The following is a 23,823-nucleotide window of genomic DNA, read 5'->3' as shown; positions in this document are numbered from 1 at the left end:
CCCGTCTCAGGGACTATGTGTTGGACTCAGGGGACTGAGGTCAGGAGATCCGTGGCCGTCAGTAAGTGACGGGAATAGACCTGCTCCCAGGTCGCTCCAGTCAATGTTTACTAAGTTTGCTTCATGTTGTCGTTTGTTGTTAAAGATAAAAAGGGATGTGACGTCCTGAGTGTGCACTGGGCATGCGCGAGCCTCGTTTGGGCCCGCGCATGCGCAATGGAATAAAGTAAGTCCGTGCAGCAGTTGCTGCCGGCTGATGCAACCGGCAACATCGTGTCTGACTCCTCTGTGCATGCGTGTGTGTGTGCACGTGTGTTTGGCCACCCACACTCCGCCGGGACACACAACAAGGACCATGGTGGACCTCCCATATCAATCGTCAATTCAGCCCAACTCTGCCAGAGGAACCTCTCCAGGGTGCTCCTGGGTTCGTTATACAGTGCACTGATTATTTCCTTGTTGCCCATTACTGATAGCTCATGCAGAGTTGCACATTTCACTTTTTCCTTTTACTTTTACAAACGGACATCACAAAACTTCAACTTTACAGGGAACACACCTTTGTTTCAACGGGTGCCAGATTACTGAACACAGCTCCATTTAATGGCTATCTCGAGTTACCTTCCTCTAGTATTTCATTTTGTACATTTTGAAAACATGCTTGTACATCTGTGCTCAAAAACACTGGCAAGGTCTTATTTTCTTTGTATGCTGGAGCGGATGAAGGAATCCCTGGTGTTTGCCTATTGGTGGGGACCTCCCTCCCAGAGACACCAATGTAAAATGTATGTCTTTGATGGGCAGTATGGTTTATTTATAGGCATGGGGGAATGCCTTGCGCTTCACCCTAGTGGTCTGCAGACTACAGACACTTTGGACTTGCTTCATATGATGACTACACTCCCTCATGTAAATGTATTACTCTGCATGTGTACAATCGCCATTTTATTGTCCTACCTACTTTAATTTGACCCTTAATTGGATATTTGTAAGGCACCTATACAACAAATGGTGTTTCAAGGCACCACAAGACAAAAAAGGAGTGGGGACAATGGAAAAAGACAACAATAATGGTCCTACTAAGCCTTGTGATATTCGAATTGTGCAAGTGGAGTACCAAGAAGTGCGAGTCAGATGGGGGTCGGGTAAGTGCCAGTTCCCTGCGATCGCGAAGTGCTCGGGTGGGAAAGGAAGTGCAGGGTAAAGGGGGGGAGAGTGCATGTGAAGAGGGGTGAATGGGGGGGCAATAGGGACTCAGCCGGTGCTAAGGGGAGTCCAGGAGGGCAAGTGTCAGGGAATTGCAAGGGGTGCAGGTAGTGGTGGTCCACATGCTAAGTGCAAGGAGGGTGTACTGGAAGGGGGCGGGGGCTGGTGTCCTGTAGAACTCAGAGAGAACCAGGCAGCCAGTCACTGTGTCAGATGGGTGTGTTAGCAGGGGAGGGGGAGAGGGAAGGAAGAAGAAAAAAAGTGGGTTTTGAGGAGCTTCCAGAATTTAAGGAATTTCCGCTCAAGCCTGAGAGGGGCAGGGAGACCATTACAGAGGTTTACCCCCACTCTTTGCTTAGTGAAGCATCTGCATCTGATCTGTAGAGAATTGCAGATAGAAGACCGAAGGTTTTTAACAGGGAGGTATTTAGGGAGAGAGAGCTGGATGTAGCGGGGTACCAGGCCCCAGAAAGTCTTGTGGATGAAGTAGAGGGTCTTGAATTTCATCCTAGTAGCAACCAGGAACCAGTGGAGAGATTTCAAGGCTGGAGAGATGCAGTCCCTGGGTTGAGGCCAAGGATAAGATTCACATTCCTATTCTGGACTAGATGAGGTGGCGAAGGGAGGATAGACGAAGGTTGAGCAAGAGGCTGTTGCAGTAGTCCAGCATAGAGAGGACCAGAGCTCTGGAGACAATGGGCCTCATTACACGGAAGGCGGTGAGCCATGGCGCTATTAGTGCCATGGCTCATGCCGGTAAAATACCGGCACCGCCTTGGCGGAAAGGGGATTTACCGCCCCATTCCAAGGTTGGAGGGGCGGTAAATCCCCCTTCCGCCATTGCCCTTCCCCATTCCCATTTCTGCCCCATAGGGCTCTATGGGAATGGGGAAGGCGCTAATTACGGTGCTGCAAATTGCGGTACCGTAATTAGCTCCCTGGTCCCTTTGCGGGTTGGTTTTTAACGCCTGCAAAAAGCAGGCGTTAAAGCACCAACCCGCTAAGGGACCTCGTAGTAAGGCGGTACTGGTTAACGGTCACCGTTACCATTAACGGTGGCCGTTAACCATTACCGCCTTCCGTGTAATGAGGCCCAATGTGTTTCTGGGGGAAGGTGAAGAAAGCGAGAATGCCTCTGAGGAGGTGCATCTGATAGTAGGCCTTCTTGGCAGGGTCTGCAATATAAGGTGAGAAGGAGAGAGAGGAGTCAACAGTGACGCAAAGGTTTTTTTGCCTCACAGGAGGGTGATAGTCTTTCACCTTGATAGTCTATCTTTTGGATCACATTGAGAATGAATGCAAGGAGGTATCAGTTTTCCCCACATTCCATTCTGCACGTATGGAAGTTGATTGATTGGTATGCCAGCCTGTTTCATGTCTCGTTTTTGGAAATGAGAATAGTTTCTAATGGAACCCCAATTTTTCAGCTGTCAAAGACCAAGGATCATGAACGCTGAACAACTTGACACATATGCTCCGTTAGATGACAATTTATCAGCTGAAAATTCTACGATCTATATACTTCATGCCATAATTCAAAGTTGTTTAATGTTGTATTTGTTTTTTGTCATTGCTGTTGCAGGACAAATAATGGATAGCTACACAATATTTTGTGTCATTGTTCTAACGATTAAGATTTATTTCTTGATTAAAATAACAGATACAGATTTGTTTGCAATGGTGAATCATTCACTATATTCGTTTGATTAATATGCATACATTTAATACAAATTACATAGTTTCAAATACGCTTCTATTTATCTTAATCCTGTGTGACATTGTCAAATTCTGGCTCACTGAAAAATGCCAGACTCACAATTAACATGTAATATTTTCATTTGTTCAGTGATAAGAACATTTGCAAAGTTGTTCTACTTGATTTATGCTAAGTGTGTAATCTTAGATCAAAGTATACATATGTCAGAGCTATAAAGCTTTTCTGGAATAAAATAATCAATCCCATTTGGGTAAATTATGACTCGGGAATACAAAATTGATTATATATGTATATATCAGGGAAATCTTTAAGATTTACAGCAGTAACATTGCCAGTAGCCCACGTGCACATGTTGTCAATAAAGAAACAGCAATGAACTGTTAGAAAAATGTGCATGATATTAGGTCAAAGGAAATGTCTATATTCCATATCATTTTTCAATGAAACTCATGTTGTATTCCATAGGAAATTTGTATAGTACATATCATTTTTCATGAATATTCTTTTACATTCCATGAATGTGTTTAAATGGTTTTATTTGCGATAGTGGTCTAATGAATCAATGTCTGTATCCAGTCCCAAAATCTTGTCACACGAACATACACTCCTGGACGATGGGGCCGTGCACACTGATATCCAAATGATGTAACTCCAGTCAGAATCCATCTTCCATTGTGTTGACACATCAGTGGACCACCGGAGTCTCCCTAAAATCAGATTATATAACCAAGGTCTGTTACAAACACACTTCTTAAAACAGCATTCACTACATGTGTAAAAGGTGTTAAATGTTGGATAATATGACATTCTTTTAATGAAAATCATTAGCACATTCTTTCATATAAAATCGCTTCCAACTGTGCAGTACAGTGTAGTTGGCTTATAGCCCCAGTATTGTCTGTCCCATATCATGTGCAGCAAACGAACATTGCAATGTCATCATATGCCTGTCATAGTCACAACCTGTTAAGGTACAACCCACAACTACTGCCTTTGTATGTCACAGACGGCCGAACATGGATCAATAATGGCCTATAAGAAAATGCCCAAATTAAAAATAATACATGTGTGGGGAATACTTTTGTAAGTTGTGAGATGCACAAGTGCCTTTTTCTCTGTAGGTTAACTGTTGCATGTTTGCCTCAGAGTATCTTTACCACAAAGTTATCTTTTTGTTACTCAGTAGCCCAAGGGTAGGGGCAGGTATCTATTATATACGTTGTGGAGCGAGGGGAAAAATTGGTTGGTGGGGATGGAGGAAAAGAGGCTTGAAGAGGGAGGAGGAGTAATAGTGCAGCTCATAGCATATAACGCTGCCTGCAGATGTATGCACAGGGAGTGTTGCAGTGAACAGCGAGGGAGAAACATCGGCATGGAATCTTTCTTCATAGAAGCTCAAAGGAAGTACAAAAACCATATCTGAACAATTGGATCCTTTACAGTCCATTAATATAGTTGCACCAGAATGTAGGTCAGGGAATCCTTCCTTCCAGTGGGTCCATATAGACATTTAGTAAGCTTTTATGCACAGCACCCTTGTGAAAACATTCTAATTGGCTCAGTAAATCAGGACGGAGGATTCCAAGCAAATTACGGGCAGTCAGTCCATGGTTGCTCAGAATTTTCCTTCTTGCCCTTCTAGCTAACCACAACGTCACTTCCTTACGGTCCATGCTTCCGCTCTCCTTGTCTCACTTGGCATTGTGAAGGCCGCTGCGACCCCTCACTCTCTGCACCCCCATCCACCAGCATCTGATGTGATGTGGCACCGTACTTAGCGCCTTCCCCATTCCCATTGAGCCCTATGGGGCAAAAATGGGAATGGGGAAGGGCCATGGCGGCATGATGAATTACAGCCCCGCCAACCTCGGAATGGGGTGGTAATTCCCCATTCCGCCATGGCGGAGTCAGTAAGTTACCGGCATGGACCATGGTGCTATTAGCACCATGGTGCAACGCCAGGGTCATAATGAGGGCCATTATGTGGTTGTGAACAAAGTGGGACAAAACACAAGATAACAAAATGATAACAGAAATAGGTGGCTTAGAAAGGGATAATTAACATAGGGTTGCAGGTGTTTCAAAATAAAGAGGATTACTGTACAAATATATGTAACTACACTATTGCATGGGCCTGGAGTGAGTGATGAAGGAAGACAATTGATAGTATAGGATAGGATAAGGACCTTGGAAATGTTGCTAGATCAAAGTGTGGAAGGTTCTAGGTATCTTGTAGAAAGTCTGGGAAATGTGATTGTTTTTGAACGCAAATATATGCATGGGGAATGCTCCTGCAGCCCTCCCAAAATCCCCCTCTATTACTTATTACCCCAAACCCACTCCCACATATATTTGTGGTCAAAACGTGGGCAAACAATTCAACCAAATCGGTGCAGGAAAATTGTCCCGGTCAACTTGGGTAACACTGAATAATATGTGTGAGTAAATATTGGAGTTTACATGGAAGTGTGTGCATGTGATTGTAAAAGGTGGATATTAGGATTGTGAAATATGGAAGATATGGCTGACTCCAGTGCAGGGGTGAGGGCAGCAAGGACATTTTGGAGTCTTGGATTACGGTAGAGGCCCATGATTCTCTCCAGCAGATTAGGCCATGGCAAATGTGTGTTGTGATGTAGTATATCTCTGTGGTGAATTAGGGTTAAGGGTAGGAAGGTGGGAATGCGCATGAAGGATAGTGTTGGTCTAAGGGAGTCATAAGTACACAGTGAAAGTCAAAAAAAGAACAGTAAATGGAAGAGGTATCCATAGAGGAGAGAAATTGGGCTGAGGTCCACACAGCATCAAGGACAGGGCAAGGAGAGTCCTGATTGAAATTCCTTGTGGTCATTGAAGAGGGGAGAAGAGGTGTAGTGGGTGGAGGTGCTAATATGTTAAACATAACATTGTTGTGATCAGTTTCAGCAAGGTTAATTGCACGGTCTGAGAGACGAAGAGTGAAGTAGAGAGAAAGACATGGCCTAGAGAGTTCTCATCAGAGTGAGTAGGCTCTTCATGGAGGGGGTGGTAATTGGAGGTAGTAAAGGTCAAAGTGGGTGGCTATTGAAGGCTTGTGAAGGTTAAAACTCTCCATCATAACAATGAATATGTCAGTGGAAAGAGGACAAGGGAGTTTATAGAGAGCCAGCACAGTGAGAGGAATAGTAGGGAGGAGTTCACTAATGATACGTTCAAAAGAGGAAGAGGTGAGGTCAGATAGGGTGGGTGCAGTACCAAGCGCATTACTGGGAAAGATCCCCACACCAGAAAACTTCACTATTTGAATTGATGAGAGACTTCAGGAGCAAAGATGTGCTTCCTACTTCATCTGAGTGTGCATGAAGGTTGAAGAATTACCAGATTATCAGGTATTGTGACCCCACAGGACATTTTGTTTGTCTTCTGACTAAACCATGTTCACTACCATGGCATTGATTCAAATTCAAAGATACCTAATAGTGACAGTGATCAGTGATGTCATATCTTTCATTAACCGATTAAATGGATGGGTTAGGGTATTTTATGGTTGGAGAACCTTTCATAGAGGCAAGGGATTTCATTTCTTCTCCTGTTCAGAAGGAAGAGGTTCATTGGCAGGATACTAAACAACGGAAGCACAGAATTCCCTTGCAGCAACCATCATTTTAAACCATAATGCTTGGGTGTTGCTATTGGTTAGGTGCTTTGTACCTCATTAGAGGGGAGTTTGTTTATACACTTTCCTTTCCTTTAACTGTTATGAGCAAGAGTAGGACTCAGTGCAAAGAGGATTTCTGCTAAGTAGTCAGAGCATTAGTCACCTTGTAGAATATATTTATAGGTCGACAATTAATGCAGGGTGATCATCCCCCAATTAAGAGTGCCACAACAATTGATTAATGAATTGGATTCTTGACTAACTCTGCTTTTGATTCATATAACACCACTGTACTCCCTAACCCATTTTACAACATGCACAAAAAAACTAGGCCAAAATAATATGTTAATTTTTCTTTAATTAATTGACAATATTCATATTTACACAATAATTATGAAGAGGCATGCCACTCCACAAATGCATTTCCAAATACTCTGATCACAGAACATATAAGGCACCACAACATGCACAGTTTTCCCTGGTCACAAATAATGAATATACAGGTCTAATAAATAGTTCAGCTAATGGGGTCACTCACAACAATACCCCTATTGTGAAGAGAATTAGTGCAGTACCTTGGAACATTTCGGTACAATGTTGTCTTACAGTGTATCTTGTATCTGGTCTATTTAAATAATCAGTAACACTCTTCTGTTGAACAAAAGAAATGGACATCTGCAGCACTCTTTATCTCTGACATCCCTGCACACTTTACATTTCTAGCACTATTCTAGCAATACAAACCTTCAATGGAATCCTCGTCTCAGCATATAATGAAAACCTTACCATTGCCACCATACAGTGAGATTGCCCCCCTTCAATGTGCAGTTCCTTGCCTACTCTCAATAGAGAGAATGCACCTTTGAATCAGACATTTTCCCTTTGCTTAATCAAGAAGGCACATTTCTGCATAGTGCATACCCAGAGATTCAGTTTACCATGGAGACTACTTCTGCTTTGATGCAGGGTCTGGGGAGTGTTGAACAGTTGTGAATTTTATTTTTAAATGCACCCCTCCCCTGTAGGGGATTTTAATGGGGTTAGTTAAGGGTAATAAGGGATCCACAATTAAACAATGATCTCTTCATAAGCACTGGGAGAGATGGCAGAAACTTCTAATTTCCGAGTGATCGCTCCCGTGTCCTTTGGCTATGTGGGAATTCATGAATTTATGAATTAATAAGAAATTGCTAGAGATCTACCTCTGGATGTCCAACCCATTAATGTCTGTTTAGGGAAGATATTAATACAGATAGATGCCCACCAATGGTTTGTTCTGTTGGAATCATGCACTTACTTTGAATCTCTCTGGTTTGGTTCACAGGTGCAGTCATCAGGTAGTCAGATCTTGGGAAACAATAGGGCCTGGTTGGACTTGTTGGACTGTCTTCTGGTGTGGCCTCAGTTAGGGAGGGCACTCCAGATTCAATCATGATGTCTGCATCTCCTGGTCTCTGTTATGCACCCACTCTAGCCTCAGCCCTTCTCCAGACCTCCAGCCATAGCCCTGATGCTTCTCTCCAAATTTGAGTTACTCCTTTCTTCCTGGAAATGTTAGTTCCCCCTGATTTCTCCTTTTTACTCTTCTCTGACGGTGGCCTTGTTAGTCCAATTTTGTGTGTCTGACCCTTTTTTTATATCCCTCTTTTCTACTGTGCATCCAATTTTAAAACCACCTAACCACCGTACAACGTATCTAAATTAGGATATACAGGCTCATTGATTTATTATTATGATTAGACATCTATGGTTCTTCCCCCTCAACAATGCCTCATCACTTCCCAATGATTAGTCATCAGGTCTCCACGACCCATTTCTGGGAGTTCTCTGAAATTACATTTCTGACCAACTCAAATATGAAGTTAAAAATCTTCAACATGGCACTTTTCATCAATTTTCAAATAAGGGTCCCAACCCAGATAGTTCTAAATTTGTCTGATCATACGGATCACAGTGAACTGTGTCTGGTGTTGACAGGTGGTTGCCTGCGCAAATGACAGATTTCTGCAATTTCTATTTACAGAATTAATGTTAGAATCATGATATTTTAAAGAAAGATATTTGATTCCATAAATAGGCTCTCCGAACTGTAACTTCTTCTGAGAAGCCACAATCATATTTTTACCATATACCTTTAGTTCCCAAGGTCGCATTTTTAGATAGTGCTTTGCATGTGCTTTTTGAGACATATGAACCATCTCTTTATCTGTTATGGTTCTCCAGTTTAAGAGCAAAATATGATTTTCCATGGAAGCCTATGATAGCCTCCTAATTACATTCTTACTTGTAGCTTCAATGAATACAATATTTATGTTCCCAAGCCCTTTGGCAGGGTTGGTTTCTCCCTTCTGTTGACATAATCTGCAATACAATCTCTTAACATTCTTCCAGGGCTAATGACCTGACCATTTGTTTCCTTCTCTAGTTAGGCAGATAAACCCCAACTTTGCCACACGGAGCCACCTGTTGCAGGTCGCACTGAGATCAGGCCCCAGCCTTCTACAAAACTGAATTAATTTTGGGGTATTTTAGACATGTCAAATGCAGGAGTTGTACTTGTGTTTACTCAGTGGTCATCATTCCCCCCACCCCCCTATAAACATTACTCCCAGGCACAAGCTCTGTCTCCTTTCTGGCTCTGCTAAGCTCCAAAGGAGATTGAACAAATGGAGAGTGTTTGGCCTTTGTGATTCACAGCTTAATTTAGTTCTTATGAACACAAACTTTTTTTTTTAAATGCATACTCTTACATGAGGCCTGTTTTCACATCCCACATTAAACACACTACATTTTGCTTCATTTTCCCTTTTGTGGTATATGTCAATATTTTTCAATAGGTTAACAGAGTCACAACCATCAATACAAGTGTGCCTTTGAATTACTTCTGGCTAGTTTTCTTCTTGACAAGAGTCTGTGCCCTTGCACAACAGGAACGTTTGCTTTCTCCTGGTTCCTACTCCAGGAAGAATTTCCACGGACTGCATTTACAAATGTGATTTAAAGACTCAAATCTTCTCATCATCTCACCTTCCAATTGCAAAAGCTGAGCAAATACACTCTTTGTCACCTTCCTCAATCTTGCAATGCAAAGAGGTAATTTACATTTCAGTGTGTGATGAGCAGACACATACACATAACGATATGTATACACATAAAGCTTTTGCTTTTTCAAATAGGCTTGGCCACTTGCACATCCAACCCCACACATATGAATATTTAACTATCACATTCAATACTACAAGGTAGTCATCAGTCTTTATTAGATGACATTGAGGTTTTCTTCAAAGAAAAGGAACTTTTCAAAAATCACTTTCAATTGAACATAGTCCTCATTAGGAGTTAAGCAGTATTCTGGCAGTAAATCTGCTGGAATACTGTAAAACGGAATTACTTTCACTGCCACTTGGTCTGGCGGATTTACCGCCAGATTACAAGTGGTAGTAGGAGGTGTTAGTCCCCATGTTTGGTAGTCCATAGGACTCATGTGGATTTTGCAGATGTCCGTTTTTCTGCTGAGAGTTGGAGGATTTAACTCCAGCATGATGCTGGAGGTAAATCCTTCAGTACAAGTCCAAACTTGTTGTATGACAGAGCAGGACTCGTGGCGGTTATTCCATTACTGATTCTATTTTACTGCTCCGCCACACTCACAATAATCCTCAAAGTGACTTTACATCCTTATCCTAAGCAGGGGAAATCCTTATTCTCAGACAGTGCCTCCCTCTGGAATAGCCTCCATGCCGCTCTTGCCTTGAGCCTGACATTCTTAAGTTCCGGAAACTCCTCAAGACCTTCCTATTCTCCTCTTCCTTCTCTCGCCCTCTACCCTGCTAACCTAGGGCTCTGCTCTCTCCATCACTCCCTCCTCTTCCCTACAGCTTGCTGCCTGCCCCCCTAGTCTACCCCAGAGTCTGCTGAGTCCTGGGCACCATCCCCCATCGTCTCCCACACTTGCCTCAGGGCCCTACACCCACCCACCTACACTGCACTTAAAAATATCCCAAGAGAGTGATTCTCTCTGCACTTACACCAGTCTCTGTCGACTGGGTGCACTGGACTTCCGCCTCCCTTTGACTGTCTATGCACCTGCACGATCCAAATGCAACGTGCCTGAAGATTGTCTATCTGTTCTCCATTGTCTTCTTCCCTTAATCACACTGGTAAAACTGCAGCATCGCTGTTATGCCTATTTGCTTCGTCTAAACTGTTAAATATATGTTATGCACTAACTCTGTCTGTGCAGACTGTTATAGTCTCATAATTTCAAGGGCTTTGAGCGACTCTTGTTTTTCCCCATGTTCCCACCCTCCTTGAGTGCTTTGAAACACTTTCCTGTGTATAGGCGCTATGTAAATAAACAATGCAATACAATGTTGGTAAATTGATTATCCACTTTGAATATTTTACAATCAGCTGAGGTGGAATGTTTTAAAACTATGTATTCATTTAAGGTACTGTATTCAAGACCAACTATATGGACATAAGACACATTTTTCTTAGTGGACTTTTTTGTCTCATGAGCAAATTCCATCAAATTAATCACATTGAAAAAGGGCAGTCTTTACCGGCATACAACTATGCAAACTTCAAGCACAGAGTAATCTGAAATCAAAATGACAGCTCCTACCAATTCTGAATAATGATCCTGCATCCATGTGGGAATTCACAAATGGAGAAAAAAAAAGTTTGAAAAAGTTTGAATGAAAACTGAGTGCAGTCATTTATTAAATAAAAATGTATTCAACATTGCAGATGCTAACATTTGTTTTACACAATACAGATACCTAAAGGATTGTGTGATGTCCTTCTTATATAATTAACCAACATCACATGAGCACAACATGAAATTAGACAAAAAGTCTAATTTACACAAAAAAGTCAGTGATTTAATGAATGTATACAGTGAATACTTCTGAATACACTCTGCACAAGAGTGTCTGAAATCAGCATTGCCAGATAGAGTGCTGCAAGTGATTCACAGCCTATTGTATAGAGAAATGGGATCCTTATGTCTTGGCCAGGATTACAAATGTTAGTGGCAAGTGATTTGTGTACATTTTTAAAACTATAAAAAGAAAACCTTTCATTCACTGCACTGTCTTAAAAATATGTATTCCATTTGTGGAGCCTTAGGAGTATTCTTTAACATTAGCTGTTCCCAGCATAACGTACTTCGTTCTAGCATATCTTAAAGTTCAATGTTGGTCGGTAATTCATAGGGTCACGTCTTCCCCTAATTAAATATCAGAGTTACCACTGATCACTTTCAGGAAGGGGGCATAGGTTCCTGATTAATGATCATTGAAAAGACTAAATGTATAGAAAGCTGTCTTCTTTTGAATTTGAAAGGCATATTTTATCAGATGGAATGAGAGGTATACACAGTATAAGAACAGTATCTAATTTCAATCCATTGATCACACGGGCCTCTCTGATGTGTCTTTGTAGATGTGTAATTGTCAACCTTGTTTCAGTGCAGTGTCCCTGTGATGGCATAAGATTGCGTAGTAGCATAATTACAGCTCCTACTTTCTGTTTTAGCTCATGAGGAGCCATTCGTCCAGCAGTGTATCACTATTTAGAGACTGAAACCTTGAGCAGGTAATTATCTATTTGTTCATTTGGACAGCAGAGGGCAACCTAACACTGATACATTGGAATTGGAAGCGGCTGTTTATGCAGACGACTCACTGTTACCACATCGCGCTAGAGAAATCACAGCAGAAGGTAAGATTAGAGGGAGTATGGGGAGCGGAGTTTGTATAATCCTAGAAAGTGTTAACTCATACTATGAGATACAAATGAACTTAGACACTCATTCTGTCATTCTATTACAGAATGTAAGGGTGAAATCTTTGGCGGACAATGGAACTCGGAGGGCTCATTCACTGGTTATAACACTCAGCTTTAGACAAGTAGGTAACTGCTTTCCTAAAACTTATTGTATCCAGTATGTTCTGCTTGCATTTGTCACAGTACAGGTGAAGTCATATATTGAAAGAGATATTTTATATCTTTTACAGATTCTTGAGTGATGATAATTATATACCTTAATGGGATATTAGAATCAGGAGACTAAACAGGTTGGTCCTTTTTGAAAACAATATGATATGAAGTGGTGTTATCAATTCAACAGAATATTTGACTGATGGATCCTTTTTTTTGTCTTTCTGACAGCCCACGACTAATTGTAGCAGTTTCACCTGAGGAAGGCGCTTCAGGCCCCAAAGCTCGTAGTTGTGTTGATGTGAACACTGCATTCTTTAAAACAAAACTGAAGTTATGCTGGTGTGGTTCAGCTAATACATTGACATGAAACTGTTATTTGTTTGATGTATGTTTTGTTGAATGCATAACTGTGGGAAGAGTATAATTGAAAATATGAAAATAACTCTTCTGTGAATCACTTTAAGAGGGGCTACATGGATCTCTTAGGAAAAGGGGACTAATTTATTTGCATTCTTGCCTTAATTAAATGTCTCTTTTTGAAATGTGTTGCACATTGTGGAGAGGAGAGTGCATCCTCGTATGAACTTGTGATATCAAGATTTTTGGATTAAAAAAAACATATTTTTTTGATAAAAAAGGAAGAGGTTGTTGTGATACCCTGAGAGAAGTGACTAGGTATTTCATCAGAGGCACTGATGAATAGTAGTGAAGTATATTCCTCCCTTTGTGGCAAGGGTGAGCCCGGGGCAACTGAATACATTTGAAAGTTGTGGTCTTACAATTATTTACTTGATTGAAGATAAGATTGAACTGACTTGTGCACCCTTACCTACTATATTGGTTGAATTGGAAGGACACACAGAGGTGCACTTTGCCATTTGGACAGCAGAGAGCAGCCTAACACTGATAAATTGCATCAGCTGAGTATGGAAACATAACTAAGCGTTTTATATATATATATATAGATATACAATGAAAACACTTTGTTAAAGGGACGTTATGGTTAAGTTGCACTAATAAAATCCTATGAAATTCAATGAAAAAACTTTGTTAAAGGGAAGTTATGGTTAAGTTTAACTAATTAAAACCTATGAAATTCAATAAAGAAAACTTTTGTAAAGGGATGTTATGGTAACAAGTAAAACAGGCACCCCCAGAAATTCACCAGTTATGGTAAGCTAAGCAACCATAACTCACGCCACCACTGTGCACTGCTAAGACTAACACCCAGGACATCAAAGATGAAATCACAAATGTCATTGATGACATCACTGATGACATCACATGTGAAATAAATCGCTGCTGCTCCTGCTGCAAATTTTTTGACAATCCGTCCAGCGGATTGGGCTGTAGGCGTGAGCAAAGCTTTTCTCCATTCAGTGTATGGAAAAAAAAATATGGGATCCACCCTATAACTTTGCCCCCACTGGACGAATCCTCACCAAACTTTGGAAAATAATTTAGAGCGGGCCATACACTTTTTTGCAAAGTTTGGTGAGGATTTGTCACCGGGAAGCAAAGTTATAAGCTGCACAAAAAGTGGTCTGACTATGGGATTAGCAATTTAACCATAACGACACGCCCACTACCGCGGACCGTGTAATGATACATGTTCAATCAAAGTTGCAGGATTCACAGAGTTCTTGATGGCAGTTATCTGATTTGGCAAAAGTGCACTTTAGTGCATCAGCCATATGTATTTGAAAGTAGGCCTGTAGCTTTTCAGCCTTGTCACTCGAACACACAGGAACCATTTGTGTTTTTATTTTTCTATTTCTGAGGACAATGTCTGAATGTTAGACAGCTGAGAGTTAAATGCAGGATATCTACAGGGCTTTTATCTGACATCCAACAATTAGTTACCCATATTTCTGCACCTTTGGGTCTCACTTGGCCTGATGCAGTTCATTTATATCTTGGGGCTGAAAATGCCCCACAAACCCGTAATGTTATAGTTGAGATATGATATCTCAATGCATGCTGTAAGCGCACAATGTAAAAGAAAGCCCCAAGAACAGATAACCATCTGTCACTTATACACTTAATTGAAGTGATGAGTAGCATTTCAGAACCTTTTGTCCTGCACTGACTTTCTTTGAGGCACTGGTTAGTATGGGGAATGTCATATTTGAATGTGTGTTTAGTGCACTTCTGTTGTCGGAGTACTGCAGAACAGTGAACTATCCTCATGCTAGCATTTGGGGAGCACCAGACCAAATATTTATGTGGTGGAGCTGTGACCATGTAGTTCACATACCACCATCTGTCGAAAGGATTAACCAGGTCACTGTTTTGTTCTTATAAAGGCACTTGGCCTTCAGACCCCTATGTCAGGGGTCTGCAAACCTTGGCTCTCTAGATCATTCGGACTGCAAATCCCACCAGCCCTAGCCAACTTACTAAATGATGAGGTATTTGGAGTCATAGTCAAAAACATATGGAGAGACACAGGTTGTAGTCCCCTGCTATATATGATCGCAGAACTCCTAAATTACTTGCAATAGCCTTAAAGGTTACAACAATGCGCCGATTGTATCAGAAGTAGCACTGTGCCGTGTATTAAATATTGTCTGGCAACTGAGTGTGTTCACTCCCTCTAAAACCATTTAATTTGTTTGGGAAGCAATGACTCTAGAACAAACACCACAACAATGTATTCTGAAATTAATTATATATGTGATAGAAGCGTGTCCAACAGGGGGATCTTTGTGGTACAATCAAAAGGCATACATCACACTGTGTATATTTAGACTTTTAACCAACTGCAGTATATATATATGGTATGTCCCATGTGAACAATTAATATTTACCTGACATGTATCCACTTTACCATCCTCGTAACCGCCACAGATCATATTTTCGGTTATATTATATTCTGGCATCTGCTGTTGGCATTTCTCATTGGATATAAGTGGAATCATTGCTTCTTGCAAAGTACTAGCCACCGGCCCTAATGAAAATAGGCACTTCAATATTCCAGCTATATTTAACACTTATCAATATGTAAACATTGATCATAACAATAAAATCACATCATACTATGTTTTTTACCTGCTTTTATAACATAAATTCCATGATAGTGGAAACAAGCTCACCACTTTGATTCAGAATGAAACATTGTGATCATTTCCAGGTGAAATGCAAAGTTTTTCATGCGTTATTGTTTGATAAAACTCCCATTTAATCCATGATCATAATACTTAATTGCATATGCATCCTAATTACCAAAAGACACTAAATTCCTAAGTCTTACACTTCTTCTTCTTTCCAGACTATGAGCAATTATTTGTTGCTGACCCATAAGATGAAAAATATAATGATTGTCAAAAATGTTGTATGTAAATAATACTCTGTCAACATTGGGGGCCTTGGTCTCCTCTGCTGCTTGTAAATATGTGGCTCTAGAAGGCTTGCAATCAGTTGCTTCTAATTTAAGATCGTCTGAGCACTACCAGAACCTAAGTTATATTTCTTGGCAGGTTTGGCAATAATCTTTTAGGCCATGGGTGTACTGTGCACCAATTTGATTCCCTCACTCTTTTGTACCTACTGCTCCAATCTATGATAGCTAAAATCACAGATTATGCAATGTTTTCTTTCATAATCATCAGTTTGTTTTGGTCAGAATAAAGGTTAATGCAATAGGTGTTGACAAAGTTTCATCACTATTGCTTGACATGTGTGTGAAATATTTCAAATTTGCTTTAACAAAATGTGAAATTAAACTAAATATTGATTTGCCCAAATACCATTTCTTTCTCATATTCAGAACTTCATATATGAAGTGTGCATACATATAATGAAATAAATATATTATGGCATGTCCTACCTTGGTATTCAGTACTTCCCCATCCAGCAATAGAGCAGTTTGTTCCTGGTAAAATCTCCTCATTTATTTCTGGTAAACAGATTGGCTGAATGTAGTCTAGTAAGAAGCCAAACAGTTATTCCATTATTTTTGTTGAATAGAAATAGGGTCACAGTGAGCTCTACCGAACCATCATTATAAAACAATTGTTCTACTTGTACAGTTAATTATTCACATTAATGTAGATAGTGGTGGCAAGCAGAGGCTTATGTTGGTGTAAGTCTCAAACCCAAAGTCTGACAGTAAGGCATATAGTAAAATCCCCAACCAGCCACCTGAGCCACACCAAAATATTCTCAATGTGATCCAATGATCACTTGACTAATATTGCTGAACGCACTATTTCAAAAAAGGATGGTCAGTACTATCCCGCTAGTCAATTCTCTTTACATTCAATTTTCCTCAGAAGCTTTTTTTGTAACGTAGATGGATGGTACCATCAAATAAGTGAGTTATATCTGTAGTCCAGTAGATTGGGCTGTTTAGGTCCAGTACCCTTCAGTGGGTTCTCCTTGCAGCATTCTGCTTGTTACAAAAAAGCTTCCAAAGAAAATTGAATGTAACAACACTTGATACCAACCAATTATTAGGTCAATAATGTTGAGAACCAGATGAATTGACAACACTGACCAATGTGATATTGACCTTGTTGTCTGAAGGAATTGAAAAAGTGCCCTGAGGAAGACGTGGCTAAAGGTTGAAACATGTGTTGGTTTTTTAATTAAATATTGTGTGCACTTCAGCAACATTAGTTCTGTGATGATTAGATCAAATTGAGGATATTCCATTAACTTTCACAACAAAGTAAGGGCACAATATCAAATCAGTAGAATACGGTTAGTATACATTTACAGAACACCACTGACTTCCAGGCAACTTACATTATGAGGAAAATAATTTTATTCTGCAAGTTTTGCACACATCCCAATTTTAAGAAATCATAATGCATTGATATTACTACAAGCTGTCAATTACATTGCTGTCATTTGCTGTGTTCTTCACAGTGCTTACTGCCTATAATGATGGTGTCTTGACTATATCATGGTGCTTGCCAAGCTTTACAAAAAAACAATCATAGTGTTTTTCTTTTAAGGTTTGCTCAATTTTGCTAGGCTACTCCAGCGTTATTCCAACTAAGGTAAACCCACCTGACCCCTTGACAAGGGTGAATTTCCCTGATTTTCACATTGATTGTTTTTCAAATGCACCACACGATTCAAATTTGACAACATTCTCAGTAGATTTGAATGGAAATGTAAACAGGAATGTGAAGAAAAAAAAGCAACATTTTTTAATGATGTCTATAAGCTTTAAACTCTGCCATTAATTTTGTAAAATTTCACTCCAGGCATTTCAACTCATTTGACAGATTTATAATTAGAGAGCTTCACTGATCTTCATATGAAGACCCAGTGGATGTATAAATGAAATTAGTTCCAAAAGCTCTGTAACAAATTTAGCTGATGATGACCAAGGAGAAATGCAATACTAAATGAACTGAAAATGAAAATAGGCTACTAAACATTGTACTAAATGCTGATAAGATAGGAAATATTATTCTAAGTCAAAGAAGCTATCTTACAACTGACCACTACAGAATGGTATGAAACATTTGTGCAGATCCTTCCACAGTGTGCGAAAAATTAATGCACCAAAACATTGAAAAATGGAACATTGAAAAGGGCAGCCACCTCCTCTGCACCATAGAGATGCACCCTCTTACAACCATTATTTTACCCTTCGTATGTGCGCGTGAATATGCATGTGGCTGTGTGTGTAGAACCTCTAAAGATATTTAAAGGTATTATGAGGTACATTGTGAACATGTTTAGATATTAGATAAACTATTCAAAACATTAAAATGTAAATCAGTGGTAAAACACCAGTAAAATGACTATCCTGTAACGTATTTAAATGATGCAGTAAAAGTGTGACACCACACCTGATACAACCGGAAGTGTAGTATCGCATCCAGTAATAATTATACCAGAACTGGACATACCATTTTCTGGAAAAGAACACATGTCTTTATGTATATTGTGGCTACTCAACCCACTCTAAATCTACTCTGTGAATAATGACCAGCAGACAGGAATACAGGGTCGCTGTAGGAGCCATGAGAAGTGGAGAGATGCAAAGGAAGCTGTATTTTTTAGACCAATAGCTCATGATACTCACCGAAGAAGTAGACAAGGAGACACCCCGGTTGGTGGTCCGCCTGATGGTGAAAACTACATCTGCAACATGTGCAGCACTTTAGGAACTTATTTATGGCAAAGTCCATGCTGTTTCATCACAAATGGGTATGATCAGGGATGTCAAGAAGAGGGTGGATAACTTTAAGTGCAGGGTCCAGACCATCAACTCAAACTGGCCATAAACTGGTGGCAGAACAGTGGCAGACCTATACCTGCAACTCTGAGAGGCAAAGGCCACTGCAGTCATAAATATTAGTGCCATCACTGGATCCAGAAAGGCAGAGGTCGGGGACAGACATACATGTAGCTGCTGGTGACTGCTCAATCTACATTACTGCACTTGTGAAATGAGGGTTCATGGAAGTAAAGCCAATGAATGTCAATGTGCTTCTCTATCCACTGAAAAGGGAGCGGCCAATGAGACCTACAATACACAGAACACTATCCCAGTGAAGCCCCCAATATGGTGCTACCCTGCGCAAAATGTCTGTAACTTCAACATACCTGCCCCTTTCAAGAGACAACCCAACATGCAGATCACCTGGCTAGGTATGGTTGCAAAGCAGGTGGCCACAGCTAGCCACACTAAGCAAATTCATGTACGGAGCACTGATACTCTCATTGGCAGAGTAACTGACCACATGTCGTTCATGTGTTTCCACAGAGGACACCTCGATTAACAGAGAAATATCAACAGACAAACACACGTGACTCCACACCAAAAATCACTGTCCCAGGATCATATACCACCACTACCAACACACCAACTGTACAAACAGCGTAGAAGACACCCAGGAAGTCAAAGTCACCTTCGGCTACTGAAGCCATACCTGGGAAGCCAAGGCACCAGCGATCCACGCCAGTCCCTCTAGTCTCAAAGGTAACACAGATTGAATCATAAGCACTGCAATGTGCATACCAGAAGGCCACTACCCCCAGAAGCAACTACAAGGCCAATATATCTTTGCACTCATCCTGACCTCTCAACTGTTGCCAGTAAAGTACAGGAGTGACCATGGATAGGACGGCACATCCACTCCTCTGTGCACCCCCAGTAGATTTGGCACATACAGAGACAACACAGATGGCGACCAGAGTGATAGTGAAGTGTGGTCAACTCATGGACCTGGTTATAGCAATGTCTAACGACCAGTGCCTCCTCTGACCTTGTCTGTTCACCTCCCCGCACCCCACACTTGTCAGCTGCTATAGCTTAAGCCACATGTTCATGACCCATCGTTGAAGCCTATCACCAAGGAGTCATTCATCATCTCTGAGAGAAGGAGACTAGAATACAGAGTCAGGAAGACATTTCCATAAACACCTTCCGATCCTCAAGACATGCAGGAGGCCATAACAGGTCAAGTGAAGGAAACAGGACAGCACATATCACATCTCTGTGGGAAACTGGACATCCTGGCAGGTGTGATCACCCTCCAAACCCAGCTCACGAAAGAGCGCCAAGTTTACCACCCAGAGCTTTTCACTGAAGCCTGGGATTCGGAAGTCTGTGGAGAGGACATCCTTGGCCACTGCTGGAGCAAAACCATACACCTCCAACAGCACAACTGATTAATCAAATTATTACAACCTCAACTGCCAAGCCAGCCTGATTAGTGAAACAAACCCCAGTGCAAATGTGGACTAGAGGGAGAGATAGAGGGGTGTGCTGAGAAGCAATCAACACCATCCACCTTCATCAACACCACAAATGAATCGATCTCCTGCAGCACATCACAGAGGTGTTACAAGAGTATTACAACCATATCTCCCAAACCAGCACTTTTACAACACATACTCCTACAACAGGGGCACCTATAACGTGTGCTGCAATCTAGTATGCAGGTGCCCCTCTCCAGAAAGAACATGGCATGTTAACCTGTTCTGTGTTTTTTTTTTCCCACTTTGAGAGTCTGCAGCCATCGCTTTTTGCTCACTGTACCTTTCACAGATGGGAAATATCTATTTGCATATCATTGTTTGTCCCGCCCACATGGGCAGTGTTAGGGAGAATTCTCAAAATGTGCAAATTTCCCTTACTTTTTAAGACCCCCAGCAACTTTGCTGGATTTCTAGGATTTTCTTTTTCTACCTTGAAGAGTGAGAGCCTTTTTTCCCACTCTTCCATGTATTTTGATGTGTGTTTTACTTCTGTGTTCTTTGGTTATGGAGTTTTAAAACAATTCCAGTGGCATCATCTTTTTCTGTGTGTCACACAGCAGCTTCAGTGCAGTGACACAGTGATGTCTTTCAGACTTCCCAAGGTGTAAATACCTTCTCTGGGACTGACTACTGTCTCCCAGAGCATGTAAAGTTAAATTGACCTTATTAGTGCTGTGTTAGTGACAGCCAGGCTGGAATGAATGGGGGTAAACTGTTTAAAAGCAGGTCTCTGGGACTTGAAAAGCAGAGTCGACCACTGCAATGAAAGAACTGAAGACAAGCTGAAGGACGAGGACTGCTGCAACTCCTGGACGACCGGTGAAGCCCTGCTGCAGGTCCGAATTGCCTGAAACTCCATTGACAGAGAAGCCCATCAAGGTTAACTTTTCCCTTGAGTTTGGTGGGAACAACCAACTCACAAGCCACCTGGACACTGTCCCCATCTGGTCGTATTTTCATTAGAGTGCTGTTGAAAACCGGATAGCCAGAGGGAAGGAAACCAGCTCGTGGACTTTAAGGCACTCACACCTTACACCAATGTCTTGCTAAGCTTTTGGCCTCATCCTTGGACAGTGCAGGAACCTCCTGATGTCCTCCTTCTTGTCCCCATGACTGAAGATCAGGAACAGCGAGATCTGCTCGAACTGTCAGGGACAACTGCCTCAGCTACAGCTCTTCTTCATTAACAAGGTACTGTGCAAACGCGGTCCAGAAATCGTTTTGGCCATTGATAAAGTGCTTAAAACTTTCCTCAACTATGAAGGCTTGTCCTTCCCTAAACATTTGTCAAACTTTTCACTTAGCAACATTCTTCTAAAGTCTGTGGCAAAGACTTAACTGTTATCTACCAGAACTGTACTATCCTATACAAAGACTCTGAACCATTGACTTTGGCCCAGGTCTATTGAGAAGAATTGCTGGTTGTAGTTAGCTGAAACCCTTTGCCCTGCCTATGAATGTATTTGGGCTGTCTATTTTTATAACCTTGTCTTTTTACCCCTTTATTAAGTATCTGATGTGCCATTTTGCTCCCCCTTCAGGGGAGCTAACCTTGTTCATTCACTTACCGGTTGTATGTTTGTGGTTTATTAGTGTGTGATATTGAGCTGCTTATGTTAGTGTAATGTTTTCCAACTGACTGAGTAAATAAATGTATATTCTTTTACCAAGAAACCTTGAGTAAGTGTTTGTTTGAATCACTGTATTAGTTGGTTCTTTGTGTAACGTGTTCTACTGCTCACTTAAACTCTTGAGATAAGTCTGGTTGCTCAGCCATCACTACCACTTTACTGTGTAGTACGGGCTTGTACCAAAGGTGAAATTGTGCTTACACTTCTAGTCTTAATTGCCTGTAGTGTTCCCAAAGGGTACTGCAGGTGATTCTGCCTAACAGTCAGACCAGCACCGAATGCTATGGCAATTCCCTTCTGAACAAGAGTACCAATGGAAACCACAAACACGTGTTTAATCCTCAGTGGGGTGGAGCTGTGCCTCTCTCAGCAGAGTTATCAGGGGGTCCATGTCTGGGTTCCCCCAGGTAAGTCAGGGTGACCAACCTCAAGTTCCTTGCACACATTTTAAAAAAAAGGTAGCAGGCGCCCCCTCCAGAAAGAACATGGCATGATAACCAGTTCTGTGTTTTTTTCACACTTTGAGATTCTGCAGCCATCACTTTTTGCTCACTGTACCTTTCACAGATGGGAAATATCCATTTGCATGTCAGTCTTTGTCCCGCCCACATGGGCAGTCCAGCATTGGAATGCTATGGCAATTCCCTTCTGCACAAGAGTACCAACACCAACCTCATACACATGTTTCAGCCTTGTTGGGCCTCATCAGTGAGGTGGAGCTGTGCCTCTTTGAGCACAGTGTGCAGGGGGTCCACATCTGTCGAGTATGCAGAGCGTATGGGTTTACAGTTGGTACATTACAAACTGTATATCTCCTAAAATCTCACATCAAAAGCAAATCACAGCTGACATTTATGTTCATTTTAAGTAATGGAATAAATATACACTTTCAATACAAACTGTCCTCAGAGAGTATGCGCTTTTCCATACATACACTACACAAATAGCATCTCCTAAAAACTATCCATAAAGGCTACTTTCTCCTGACTTTAATATCAGTTTTAAGGTGCCAGAATAAATGTACACTTGTAATACGAACTGTCCACAGAGTGTATGAATTCACTTTGATGTCAGTTTTATGGTTATGGAATAAATGTACACTTTTCATGCGAACTGTACACAGATTGTGCATCCATGGTACATGCTTCTATGACACATGCTCCTACCAAACACACCCTTAAGACACACATGTACTGCACACTCTTACAACACATACTCTAATGACAAATACTCCTATAAAATGTGTTCCAAAGACATGTGCATTTACGACACATGATACCATACCAAGCACTCCTACAACACACACCCCTATCATACATATTTCTATGGCATGTGCACCTACCACAAATGCACCTTCTGCATATTACATGTGGATATACAGCATGCATGTGCTCTCACATGCACCTATGACACATGCCCATAAGATGCATGCTCCTACCACACACACTCCTACCACACACACTCTTACGATACACACTCTTATGTTGCACACTTATGGCTCATTCTTAGAACACACTATAATGACAAACACTCCAATAATACATGCTCCTATGACACGTGCAGCTACTACACATACTCCCACTACACACACACACATCCCTACAACATACAATCATGTGTTCCTATGACACATAGTCCTATGACACACCCTCTTACAACATATACTCCTACTACAGAGACACCTACAACATGCGCTGCAATCATGTATGCAGCATATATGAGTTTTACAGTTGGTACATTGCAAAATTAACATCTCCTAAAACATCACATCAAAGGCAAGTTACAGCTGACATTGATTTCAGTTTTAAGTTGATGGAATAAATGTACACTATCAATAGAAACTGTTCACACAGGCTATGTGTTTTACAATGCACACATTACACAATTAACATCTCCTAGAAACTCACATTAAAGACAATTCTCAGCTGACTTTAATGAAATTTTGAAGGTGTTGG

General features: G+C 41.1%; 1 protein-coding gene across 1 annotated transcript in view; it reads right to left on the bottom strand.

The window, feature by feature from the left end:
- Positions 1-3,474: 3,474 nt before the first annotated feature.
- Positions 3,475-23,823, bottom strand: part of TMPRSS15 (transmembrane serine protease 15) — a 1,663,368-nt gene continuing 1,643,019 nt past the window's right edge. Inside the window, 3 exon segments of the mRNA XM_069636234.1 lie at positions 3,475-3,630; positions 15,320-15,459; positions 16,339-16,434. Coding sequence (XP_069492335.1) covers positions 3,475-3,630; positions 15,320-15,459; positions 16,339-16,434 — 392 coding nt within the window.

Source organism: Ambystoma mexicanum, chromosome 7p (genome assembly GCF_040938575.1).
Source record: "Ambystoma mexicanum isolate Mex_15411 chromosome 7p, UKY_AmexF1_1, whole genome shotgun sequence".
NCBI lineage: Eukaryota > Metazoa > Chordata > Amphibia > Caudata > Ambystomatidae > Ambystoma > Ambystoma mexicanum.
This window is presented reverse-complemented; position numbering and strand designations above follow the sequence as displayed.